At 57.9% G+C, this 11,874-nt stretch overlaps 4 protein-coding genes across 5 annotated transcripts; all 4 read left to right on the forward strand.

The window, feature by feature from the left end:
- Positions 1 to 5: 5 nt before the first annotated feature.
- LOC122192524 (aldehyde dehydrogenase family 3 member B1-like) lies at positions 6 to 3,706 on the forward strand (the record flags this gene model as incomplete). The annotated part of the gene is made up of 4 exons (XM_042893074.1): positions 6 to 237; positions 458 to 624; positions 764 to 863; positions 2,897 to 3,706. Coding segments are annotated over 4 exons (693 nt in total), but the record flags the coding sequence as incomplete, so codon positions are not given.
- A 560-nt stretch (positions 3,707 to 4,266) lies between these two features.
- On the forward strand, positions 4,267 to 7,651 carry LOC122192525 (aldehyde dehydrogenase family 3 member B1-like). The gene is made up of 10 exons (XM_042893075.1): positions 4,267 to 4,342; positions 4,753 to 4,933; positions 5,560 to 5,670; positions 5,744 to 5,864; positions 6,018 to 6,103; positions 6,237 to 6,318; positions 6,415 to 6,801; positions 6,874 to 7,040; positions 7,129 to 7,228; positions 7,436 to 7,651. The coding sequence occupies exons 2-10, from the start codon at positions 4,772 to 4,774 to the stop codon at positions 7,630 to 7,632; spliced, it is 1,413 nt and encodes a 470-aa protein (XP_042749009.1). The 5' UTR covers positions 4,267 to 4,342; positions 4,753 to 4,771; the 3' UTR covers positions 7,633 to 7,651.
- A 215-nt stretch (positions 7,652 to 7,866) lies between these two features.
- On the forward strand, positions 7,867 to 9,460 carry LOC122192521 (NADH dehydrogenase [ubiquinone] iron-sulfur protein 8, mitochondrial-like). 2 transcript variants are annotated; one of them, XM_042893071.1, is made up of 7 exons: positions 7,867 to 7,917; positions 8,291 to 8,341; positions 8,428 to 8,493; positions 8,645 to 8,734; positions 8,808 to 8,980; positions 9,051 to 9,179; positions 9,252 to 9,460. In XM_042893071.1, the coding sequence occupies exons 2-7, from the start codon at positions 8,302 to 8,304 to the stop codon at positions 9,381 to 9,383; spliced, it is 630 nt and encodes a 209-aa protein (XP_042749005.1). In that variant the 5' UTR covers positions 7,867 to 7,917; positions 8,291 to 8,301; the 3' UTR covers positions 9,384 to 9,460. The 2 variants fall into 2 exon arrangements, with proteins under 2 accessions (XP_042749005.1, XP_042749006.1); XM_042893072.1 differs by having other exon boundaries at positions 7,878 to 7,917; positions 8,294 to 8,341.
- Positions 9,461 to 9,623: 163 nt separating this feature from the next.
- On the forward strand, positions 9,624 to 11,513 carry LOC122192522 (V-type proton ATPase 116 kDa subunit a3-like). Its single transcript, XM_042893073.1, has 5 exons — positions 9,624 to 9,704; positions 10,330 to 10,473; positions 10,938 to 11,016; positions 11,097 to 11,326; positions 11,415 to 11,513. The coding sequence occupies exons 2-5, from the start codon at positions 10,357 to 10,359 to the stop codon at positions 11,511 to 11,513; spliced, it is 525 nt and encodes a 174-aa protein (XP_042749007.1). The 5' UTR covers positions 9,624 to 9,704; positions 10,330 to 10,356.
- Positions 11,514 to 11,874: the final 361 nt, after the last annotated feature.

The following is an 11,874-nucleotide window of genomic DNA, read 5'->3' on the forward strand; positions in this document are numbered from 1 at the left end:
TCAATGCGGGGCAGACCTGCATTGCGCCCGACTACGTCCTGTGCAGCATGGAGATGCAGGAGAAGCTGATGCCTGCTCTGCGTGAGGCCATCACAGAGTTCTATGGCTCTGAGCCCCGCAATTCCCCTGACTTTGCCCGCATTGTGGGGGACAAACAGTTCCAGCGCGTGCGGGCGCTGTTGAGCAGCGGGCGTGTGGCCATCGGGGGACAGACGGACGAGGAGGAGCGCTACATCGGTGAGGGCTTGAATTTCAGATAATCCTGCTCACCCTTGCATAAGGTGGTGTGGATTTTGGACAGGGTCTTGCAGCCAGAGAGGAGAGAGAAGGGACATTTAGTTTGCATGGCAGCTTGGTGAGGCATCCGGCCTTAGAGGAGGGACCTGTGCACTGTAGATGAAGATAGCATCCCCAACCTCCAGGCACGGCTGACACCTTCAGGTTTCTTTCTTTGCAGCCCCTACTGTGCTGGTGGATGTGAAGCCCTCTGACCTTGCCATGCAGGAGGAGATCTTTGGCCCTATCCTGCTCATCATTACAGTGGCCAATATGGATGAAGCCATTGACTTCATCAACAGCCATGAACGGCCTCTGGTTGTGTATGCCTTCTCCTCCGACAACAAGGTAGAGTGCCCTGGCTGTGCATCTGGCCAACTCTCCTCACCAAAGATTTTGGCTGAAGGATTTTGGCCCTGGCTCTGCAGGATGGATGGCAGCTGGGGTCACGGCATCAGCACCATGTCCCCTTCTGTGCTCCCTCCAGGAGGTGAACCAAGTGCTGGAGAGGACGAGCAGCGGGGGCTTCTGTGGCAACGACACCCTGATGCACGTGACGCTGACCTCGCTGCCCTTCGGTGGTATCGGTAGGTCCAAGCCTCCAAGCTTGAGGCAGATGCGAGCCCCCAGCTTGTCCCACCTGCACCCTTGGCTTCAGCTCCCAGGGCTGAGCTCCATGGCTTTGCAGCCACAGTGTGTGAAAAGCACCGAAAGCTTTCTTCTCTCAGTGGTTGCTGTCCCAGGCAGCATTCCTTATGTATGTGGAGATGTCTTATTTAAGAAGTAGGAAATCTGAGATAGCGCCAGCAGAGGAATATCTCTAGACTTTAAGTTTTTCAAGGATCTTCATTTTGGGCTGCAGGTCTGAATACAGCACAATTTCCTATGAATTTCTAAGCATATGAAGTCCCTTTCAGCAAACACCTGAAGCCACATATTGCAGAAAGCTCTTGAGGTATAGACAGCACTGAATCCAGATCATCTGGATCTGGAGACATGACAAGGAAAAGCTTCACAAGCATTTACCATCATCCCATCTCAGAACTGAGAAATCATTGAAGAATGTGCAACTCCTGGTGGTCCTTCTCATTGCTCCACACAAAGCTTTTTGCAAAGATTTTTGGCAGACCCTGAAAAGCTCTAAATCTTATTCTGACCCTTTTGCTGGGGGTTTCCTCCTGGAAAAGGCAGCTGTTGCTCTATTTCCTGTGACGCTGTGGTCTCCTCTGTATGTATCCTGGCCACCAGGCAGTGCTTTTAGATTTGCATTTGATGAACTCCAAACACTGTGCAAGGAATCCCTCATGACACGAAGGAAGTCCATATCCACTGTAAGTCCTACGCTCCTATGTGCCGGCTGACTTCTGAGCCACTGTAGATGCTTTCTGCCCACCCTTTCTTTCTCTGAAGTCTTGCACAGGCAAAGCTGGGTCCAGTTCTGCACTCTTTTCTATCACAACCCTATGCAGATGTGTGAGTAGGAGCAGAGCACGTGTGGACCTCCAGAAGGTCTCCCAGCCTCCATCTGTTTCCAGATCAGAGGATTTGCTATGCCAGAAGGGCACTTACTCAAGTTCTCCTTAAGTTCCAGGAAACTCCTGAACACCACAGCACCCCGGTGACATGTGGTTTCACAGCTCAGGGACAGAAACAGCACTTTGGGACCGTCACTCTTCTGACCCATTCTATTTAGGTTAAAAAAAAAAAAAAAAGCAAACATATTAGCAAGAAGCGCTTTGCTTTTTCCTTGGTGATGAAGGAGTATAGATGATGGAGACACCCAGGCTTGAGGATGAGCTTTACTGCCAGCTCCTGTTCTCCAGAAGAGGTTTCAGCTGGCTCAGTGATCTCCCTGCCTCTTGGGGCTGAGTATGAACCACCACTGAACAACAGCACAGGAAGGTTGGAAGGGACCTTGAAAGATCACCACGACCTCGTAGAGTGAGGAGGTGTTTTGGGGAGGCTGTGCTCATGGTAGAGAAGATGCTGCAGTAGGTAAGTGGGGCTGATGGAAGCTCTTGCTTGCTGCTGTCTGCTCTGAGCCACTCTGGCACCACCTGAGGTTTTGGGACCAGGAACTTCCACTGCTGCATTTAGAGCCAAAAACAGAACAGAAACTTGAGAGGGGAAGGAGGAAGCTGCAGTGCAAGAAGAAAGAAAGACAAAGAAATGAAACCTGTTTATCAAAAGCTTTAAGAAGAACCACATGAGGCTGGGAACAGCTCAGCTCCTCTGCACGAGGGCAGCAAGGAGGCGGCACTTCAGATCCTCTCCCCTAGGCAGCGGTATGAGGAGAAAGGCTTCAGCCTGCCCGCCTCGGCTCAGAGGCTTTCGAGGACACAGCTCCTCCTAGCGAGGAGGTGATGCCCTGCCAAAGTATTGTTCTGCCCACGTTTTCTGAGCCTCGCCCGGTGCTCAGCGCTTTGCGCTGGGGCTAAAGAACGCAAACGGTGACACTGAGGTTGCGAGTGCGGCCGGGAGCTTTTCCCCCACCCGGGAGCCCAGAAGCCTTGTTGGGGGCCCCTCCACCCCTCGCTCTCTGTCCCGCTGCCCTCCCAAGCCCTCCCCACGTTTCTCCTCGGCTCACCGACCGCGGGTCGCTGTATGCTGTGCGTTGCAGGGTCCAGCGGTCTGGGGATGTACCACGGCCAGTTCACCTTCGACACCTTCACCCACCACCGCGGCTGCCTGCAGCGTGGCACCGGCCTGGAGCCCATCAACACCCTGCGCTACCCCCCTTACAGCGCCCACAAGATGGGGCTGGTCCGCGCTGCCACCTCGGTCAAGCGCCGGGGGGAATGCCTCCTGCTCTGAGGCACCGCCACGACCGCCCTGGTGCCTCCACAGCCGCGGGGGCCCTCCAGCCATCAATGTCGTCTGTTGACTCCAAGTGCCTCGCTGTACCTGTCGCTGGCTTGGTGACACCCAGGGCCTCCTGCCTATCAGCGTGGGGTGGAGCTGGTAGCCAGTGGGATGGGAGAAAAGAAAAGAGTTGGGGCTTGGGGGTGGAACCAACTATAGATGGTGGCCCCCAGTTCTTGGTGCCCCACTTTGCCCTCAGTGCCCCCCAACTCCCACTTCCCCCATGTCTCCTGGCATGTCCCACGCATCTCCCACCACCCCTCATATCTCCCCGTGCTCCCCACATCCACCCATGCCCAGCTGGACCCTTGTGAAGTTGGAGCCCTCACCTATGAGCAGATGCATCACGCAGGCCCTCCCAGTTGCTGGGAAAGGCTCTCCAGATCATTGCTGCAACTGGGCTCCCAGCAACTGCAGATCTGGATGAAGGTAAAGTATGAGGGCAATTGGGGACATAACTTTCTTAATCACAATCCTCATGTACTAATGGTTAAGTGCATTGCCGCGTTCTATCTTTGCTGTTTAATCTCACTTATCTTGCTGAAGTAAAGATAACTGCACTTATTCACCTTGGTGTCTGTGAACTTTGTGCTGATCAAGTCCACTGGCCAAACAGTGATTATCAGGCTGATAAGTGCTTCCAAAGAAGGGGGTCAAGGTGCTCGAGAGGTTTGGCTGGTGACTGGCTGACTGTCGGCAGATGAAGCTCCCAGTTCCGTATGCCTCCTGTTCCTCACCCCATCCTGTACCTTAAGAGAGTGAGAACCAAACTCCAGCGCCTTGGCTCACAAAGCCAAACTTCTTGTTGGGTTCACCTGACAGACAAGCCAGGGAACATGCTGGTGAAGGTGGATGCTGGCTTGGCTGTGGAACCTGAGACCTCTCCCATGTGCTTGGCTGGAGGCCCGAATGACTCTGATATGCTCGCCTGGTGCCCTTCTTGTTGAGGCGTAGCCAGCAAGACAAAGAAACCAAGATCAAGACTCAAGCAGGAAGATTGTGCTCTACGCCCACTTCCCAATATGCAAATCAGGCATAAAGATTCCGGATCCTTATCTGTCCTAGACGGATTTTCACACAAACACATCCAAACCCTTTTCTGCATTGGACAGACAGACAGAAGCCTGCTAGGGATGTCGGGATAACACTGCACTCCACAGCACAGACTCTCTCCAAAGGCTGCTCTGTCTTCGATTGACTCCAGGTAGAGATTTGGCAAGTGTTGTGCCACCAATATCATAAATAGCTAAGATGTGTGTATGGCTGAATGGCTGTAAGTCTGTACTTACTTTATGTGTATGGATGAACAGTCCATGTGCTTACTTCTCTAGTGGGAAATCTATATAACCTAAAAAGTGCATTGATATATGTTTAGCAGCAGTGATTTCAAGCAATCTGTAATACACTCACAGACATGCATTCTTGAGCATGAAGACAGACTCTGATGCACCCTGATCTTTGCCCAGCACAGGGTCACATTGCTCTTGGCTGTGCTTTATGGCCAGGCATACGCAGCATGCTGCAACAGGAGCTTGGTACATGATGGTGGATTTCACCCTGGCACTGGGTGTTCTCCTCCACCTCAGGGGGGGTGACATCTCCCATCCTCACCAGCTCACAGCCACCCTGTGCCATGAGTGACCACGCAGGGCTGGTGAGCCACCTGCGGGCAGCCTGGCTCTCAGGGAGGACACGGCCCTTGGAATACCGTACAGCCCAGCTGGAGGCCCTGGGCCGATTCCTGGAGGAGAAGAAGCAGGACATCCTGGAGGCCACTGCCTTGGACATGCGCAAGGTGAGAGGGATGGGGCTGCTGGTGAGAAGTGCTTGACTTTCCTTCACTTTTTCCCCCTCATTTTTTCCTATCTGTTCTCCATCAGTTTCCTCCCTTTTGCTCATCTGCACTTCTCTGGGGTTGTCGCATGGTTGCTTGGGGAGAGGTGGCCTCTGCTTTTTGCTGTGACCTTCAACTCAGCTTTGGAGACACCCACAATGGGACACCACAAAGCAGGCCTCCTGATCACACAGAATTAGGTTCAGTCAGCTCTGCAGAAGCTTTTGCTGAGCACAATTCAATTCCTTGTGCCCATCCGCACCTCCAGAGCTGCATGTGTTGTTCTACTATCAGTGGAGCTAAAGCTCTTGAGATACCAAACATGTGTCTCCAAACCTGAGTCTCTGCTATGCCCCAGAACACGGTGGCACAGAGTGGTATGGGGCCAGGTAGCACATTGTTACATAGGTGGCATGTGGTAGACATGGAAGACAGTGCCACCTGTCTTCACAGCACAAGGCCAACAGTGGCATCTGGCCCTACTGAGGCCACCACACCCTACTAGGAGGGTGAGCGTGGGGCTTGGGAGGAAAACCATTGCAGTGGGGTGATGGTAGTGACCATGATGTCTTCCTGCATGTCCTCAGCCATCCTTCGAAGTGGAACTCTCTGAGATATCCATCTGCAGGAGTGAGCTCAACCACACGCTAAACAACCTGGGTGCCTGGATGAAGGACGAGAACGTGGACAAGAATTGGGTACAGGATGGCATCTGCCAGGGATGGGCAGGATCGGAACAGTGGGTCCTTAACAATCTCCTTCCTGCTGCAGGCAACACAGCTGGACTCGGCCTTCATCCACAAGGACCCCTATGGGGTAGTGCTCATCATCGGGCCCTGGAACTACCCCATCAACCTCCTCCTAGTGCCCCTCATTGGGGCCATCGCTGCTGGTAAGGCTGAGGCTGCATCCCTACTACCCAACGAGGGTACCAGGACCTCCACGTAGGCAACCTGAGTTCCCAACCCCAAGGGCGGTGATGGTGGTGGGTTTCTCTGCTCCCCAAGAGCCAGCTCCTCACTGGGAAGGAGCTCTTGTCCTACAGGTAACTGTGTTGTACTGAAACCCTCCGAAATCAGCAGGAACATGGAGAGGCTGGTGGCCGAGGCATTGCCCAGCTACCTTGACAAGGTAGGAAGGCTGCTGGCCACAGCTTCTTGTCCCTCTATATCCTGACAAAAAAAAAAAAAACAAAAAAAAAAAAAAAACAAAAAAAAAAAACCCACAGCTGAGTTGTATCCTGTATCATTCTCCTAAACCACAGGACTGCTTTGCTGTGGTAACTGCCGGAGTGGAGGAGACCACCAGGCTGCTGGAGAACAAGTTTGACTACATCTTCTTCACTGGTGCGTCCCATGGGGAGGCTTTGGTTACACCTCCAAGGCAAGGAGACACAAAAGGAAATGGACAAGATCAGCTTACGCTACAACCCTTGTCCACAGGCAGCCCCTCAGTGGGCAGGATCATAATGACGGCTGCTGCCAAGCACCTGACACCAGTGACGCTGGAGCTGGGGGGCAAGAACCCCTGCTACGTGTCTGACAACTGCAATGTGCAGAACGTGGCCCGGCGGGTGGCCTGGGGACGCTTCTTCAATGCGGGGCAGACCTGTGTTGCGCCTGACTACGTCCTGTGCAGCGTGGAGATGCGGGAGAGGCTGGTGCCTGCTCTGCGTGAGGCCATCGCAGAGTTCTACGGCCCCGAACCCCGCAATTCCCCTGACTTTGCCCGCATCGTGGGAGACAAACAGTTCCAGCGAGTGCAGGCGCTGCTGCGCAGCGGGCGTGTGGCCATCGGGGGACAGACGGACGAGAAGGAGCGCTACATCGGTGAGGGCACAGCATGCGCGGGGGGGTCCCTTGCTGGATCTGGTGCGGGATGACCTGTCTCTGCTCCTGCAGCCCCCACAGTGCTGGTGGACGTCCAGGAGAATGACCCAGTGATGCGGGAAGAGATCTTTGGCCCTGTGTTGCCCATTTTGACAGTGACCAGTGAGGAGGATGCCATCACCTTCATCAATGCCCGGGAACGGCCACTGACACTCTATGTCTTCTCATCCAGCACAAAGGTGGCAGCTTCCTCCACGTCCCAGTATCCACAGGGACAACATGGGGTGACTGCTCATAGTGCTCATTGTTCACGTTCCCCCATCCAAGGTGGTTCGTCAGCTGCTGGAGCGGACAAGCAGTGGTGGCTTCTGTGCCAATGACACCATCATGCACATGACACTGACTTCACTGCCTTTTGGTGGCATCGGTATGTCCATCTGTCTTTCCGTCTGCCTCTTTGTCCATCTGCCTGTCTGTCTGTCCATCCACCTGTCTACCTGCTGGGCCGTCCACCCATCCCTCTGTCCGTCCATCCCTCTGCCCCGTCTATCAGGTCCAGGTCCAGGTCCTCCTTCACCCTCAGTGCCGCGGCCTAGCACCGTCGCAGGCCCTGAGGCTTCATTCACTCGTTCAGGGCTAAGCGGCATGGGCCGCTACCACGGCCGTTTCACCTTCGAGACCTTCTCGCACCTCCGCTCGGTCCTGCTCCGTGCCGACGGCCGGGAGGCGCTGAACAACCTCCGCTACCCGCCGTACGCCCCGCGCCGCCTGCCGCTACTCCGCACCACCGTGGAGAGCCGCCGCCGCACCGTCGCCTGCACGCTGCTTTGAGCGCCGTCTCAATAAACGCTTCCTTCCGCCCTCATCTCCGCCTGACCAATCGCCGCGCCGCCCTGCCATCCCCTAGCCAATCCGCGAGGAAGCCCGCCCCTTCTCCCGCACGAATGGTTATTACTGCCGCCAATCGGCTTGCAGCGGCCAATAGAGTGCGAAACGTGGCTGTGGTCCCGCCCGGTGAAGCCAGCACCGCTGTGCGCATGCGCTGCTGCTCCCCGCGGCTGCGCACTGCACCTTGGGGGCGGGCCAGGGGTCAGGACGGCTGGGTCCTTGGGGGAGGTGAGGCCTGGGGGCGGAAAGGGGGCCTGGAGGGACTTGGGGTTGGGGGAGGCTTGGGGTTGAAGTGTCATCTCAAAGGGAGGGCGATGTGGGATTTCCTTGCGTGGGGAAGGGGCAGGAAATTCGGCTCCATTTTGTGTTGTGGGAGAGTGAATGTGGACAGGACACCCGGTTCTCTTGGGTGGGGGGCAGGAGGTGGAAGTCCCGTGTGTGTTCTGGGGCGAGGGGGGGCAGGACGCCCAGATCCCTCACCCAGCTGCTAGGATGCCCCTGTGGGGTGTTGTGCGGGGGAGGGGGGCACCTGGTGTTCCCTTATGGGAAGCAGTGCTGGGGGGCTGCCCAGGACCCCCTCAGTGCTGAGCATCTCCTGCAGCAGGATAGCACATGGCAGCGCTACGCTTCTTGCACCGGGCTGCCCGGGCAGGTAAGTGGCCAAACCGGGACCACCCTGCACCCCATTGCCAGCTCCGTGCTGCTGGCACGTCCTCCCCTCCACTCTGTCCTTCCCAGGTCCGCCTGTTCCCCCCTTGTGCTACCTGCGAGCACTCAGCACTACCACCCCCCGGGAGTGCTACAGTGAGTACTGCCCCCATCCCTGTCCCCATCCCATCCCAACCCTGACCCTTCCCAACCCCATTCCCCTCCCATCACCATCCCCACAAAGCGGAAGCTGCTGCCGTCCCCCCACTCCGTGGAGGGTGAGGATGGCGTTGTGCCCCCCCCACAGAGTATGTCAACATCCAGGAGCCGGCTATGGACATGAAGTCCATCACCGACCGTGCTGCGCAGACCCTGCTGTGGACAGAGCTCTTCCGAGGTGAGCCCTGTGCTGTGTCCCACCCCTGAGGTGAGATCGTGCTCCACTTGGGGGTGACACTATGCTCCCACAGGGCTGGCCATGACACTGAGCTACCTGTTCCGGGAGCCGGCCACCATCAATTATCCCTTTGAGAAGGGTCCTCTGAGCCCACGCTTCCGTGGGGAACACGCGCTGCGCCGCTACCCATCGGGCGAGGAGCGCTGCATCGCCTGCAAGCTCTGTGAGGCCGTCTGCCCCGCACAGGTGAGCACCCCCCGTGTCCCATCCTCTGTTCCCGGGGCTCCCCCTTCTCTGACACTGTATCTGGGGACAGGCCATCACCATCGAGGCTGAGCCCAGGGCAGACGGCAGCCGCCGCACCACGCGCTACGACATCGACATGACCAAGTGCATCTACTGTGGCTTCTGCCAGGAGGCTTGCCCTGTGGACGCCATCGTGGAGGTGAGGTGGGAGCGGGACCCACCTGCCATGGGAACCCTGAGCATCCTTTGCTGAATGTCTCCCACCCTGCAGGGTCCCAACTTTGAGTTCTCGACGGAGACACACGAGGAGTTGCTGTACAACAAGGAGAAGCTGCTCAACAACGGCGACAAGTGGGAGGCTGAGATTGCGGCCAACATCCAGGCTGATTACCTGTACCGGTGATGGTGGGGAGACCACACCGTGTGCCCCCCAAATCCCGTTAATAAAGTGGGCATCCACCAGCCCTTTCCTACACCCGAGCTCGTGCCTGCCTTGTCTGATTCTGTAGCCGGGGGGAGGATGCGTTGGTCCTGGGGGCTGCAGCCCACTGGGGCGGGGGACACCTTGTGGAGGAGTTTCCAGCGTTGGGGAGGTTTGGGGGGCGGGTTCGGCTGCCGGAGTGCCGCCCCCGAAGCGCCGGCGTGTTCCTGTGGGCAGCGAAGGGCCGGGCTCCGCACTTCCTCTTCCCCCAGGAAGAGCCCGGCCCTCCCCACCGAGCACCGGGTAGGAGCGGGCGGTGCCGGGTTGCTCACGGCTGCGAATCCCGGGAGGAGGGAGGGACAGCATGGGGCGGGCGCCGGGGCCGAGGGGCGGGGATGAGGGGTTTCGGTCCCCCAGGCCGGGGGCGCGTTGGCTGTGACTCAGATGCAGCTGAGCTCCGCGTGGAGCGGTGGGGGAAGGAGTTGGGAGGGTGGGGGGAGGAGGGAGTTGGGGGTGGGACAGCGTTGTGCAAGCGAAGTGCCGGGAACGGCGTGACCGCGGCCGACTCAGCCGGGAAGTGCCGTGTGACTTCCCCTGGCCCCAGCCCTTCAGCTCTGCCGTGGGGACAGCGCGGCTGAGGAGAGGCGGCAGGATCTCCCCATCCCACCCCATCTCTACCCTAGCCTGTCCCATCCCCGTCCCACCATCTCAACCCTTTTACATCGCGTTCCTCAATCCCATCCCCATCTCCATCCCGTTTCTCCATCTAATACCCCACCATCCTATCTCCATCCCGCCACTCCAACCCACCCCATCTCCATCCCATACCACTGCCCCAACCCATCCTATCTCCACCCCAATCTGTCCCATCTCCATCTCATTCCACCCCTATTGCAGCCTCCCCTGACTGCTCACCTCCCTCTCCCAGACACAGGGTGCCCCCAACCAGGCCGCCATGGGGTCCCTGTTCCGCAGTGAGGAGGTCTGCCTGGCGCAGCTCTTCCTGCACTCGGCCTCGGCGTACAGCTGTGTCAGTGAGCTGGGCGAGAGGGGGCTGCTGGAGTTCAGGGATGTATGTAGGGGGTGCAGGGACCCCCATCTGTATGGCCTTGGGGTGGTGGGACAGGTTGGGATGGGCAGGGTGGGCTGGGGGTTTGGGTAGCACGGGTGCAGGGGGGAGACTCAATGGCGTTTGGGTGTGGGGGATTGGGTTTAGGGACAGGAAATGGGGCATAGATGGTTTGGAGTGCTGTGGGTGTGAGGTGATTGGGATGGGTAGGTTTGGATGCTGTGTGTGTGGATGCTCTGGATGCAGGATATTGAGCTTGGGTGCTTTGGTGTGTTCTGGGTGCAGGGGAATTGGGATGGGTGAGTGTGGGTGCTGTGAGCACAGCAGTTGGGTTGCTGTGGGCACATGTGGGCTGGTTTGGGGGCTGAGGGGCCATGGGGTTTGGGTCCTCTGGGGATGGGTGCATGCTGACGGAGCTGCTGTGCACCCCAGTGCTGACAGCCATGACTGTGCCCCTCTTTCCCCAGCTGAACCCCCACGTGAGCGCCTTCCAGCGGCGCTTTGTGGGCGAGGTGCGGCGCTGCGAGGAGATGGAGAAGACCTTCAGTGAGTGCTGAACCTGGGGTTAGCTGGGTTGGGGGGGCGGTCCTTCCCCTTGATCCCTTCTCCCACATCTCCTCTTGCAGCCTTCCTGCAGCAGGAGCTGCAGGGGGCTGGGCGAGTGCTGGGGCCGTGCACCGAAAACCCTCCAGCACCCGTGGCCCGCGAGGCTCTACGAGTTCAGGAGCAATCAGAGCAGCTGGCGAGGGAGCTGCGCGAGGTCAGCCGCAACCGTGCTGCCCTGCGAGGGCGCCTGCAGGACCTGCGCCAATACCTGCACGTCCTGCGTGAAGGCCAGCGCCTCACAAGCATGCCGGTGGGTGCCGGGACCCACCAGACCAAGGGGACATCTGTCCCACACCCTGTCACCCACAGCTTCCTCTCTGTGCTCCCCGACACTGCAGGGCCCCCCTGGTTCGCCGACATCAAGCCGGGCGTTCTCTGAGCACGAGCCGCTGCTCGACCCCTCTGTGCAGCACCACCTTGACCGCAAGATCAAGTGAGTGGAACTGGGGATGTGGGGCAAATGTGGGGCAGAGGTGGTTGTAGGGTAAGGGTTGGAGATAGGTTCTGTGGCAGTGGTAGGATGAGGGTTGGAGTCGGGCCTATGGGGCAGCTTTATGGCTGTAGGGTGAAGTTTGGAGATGGGTTATGGGGCGGCGGTATGGCTTGTGGGATGAGGGTTGGAGGTGGATCATGGGGCTCTGGTATGACTGTAGGAGACCATTTGGAGATGGGCCTGTGGGACAGTTGTGTGGTTCAAGGACAAGAGCTGGAGATGGGCCATGCATCAGGGGCAGTAAGCAAAGCTGTAGGAGAAAGGTTGGGAATAGGCCACAAGGTGGGGGCATGGCCACAGCAGAG

This window comes from Lagopus leucura, unplaced genomic scaffold (assembly GCF_019238085.1).
Source record: "Lagopus leucura isolate 7727_CA_CO unplaced genomic scaffold, USGS_WTPT01 59937-0_obj-0_obj, whole genome shotgun sequence".
In the NCBI taxonomy this organism is placed as follows: Eukaryota; Metazoa; Chordata; class Aves; order Galliformes; family Phasianidae; genus Lagopus; species Lagopus leucura.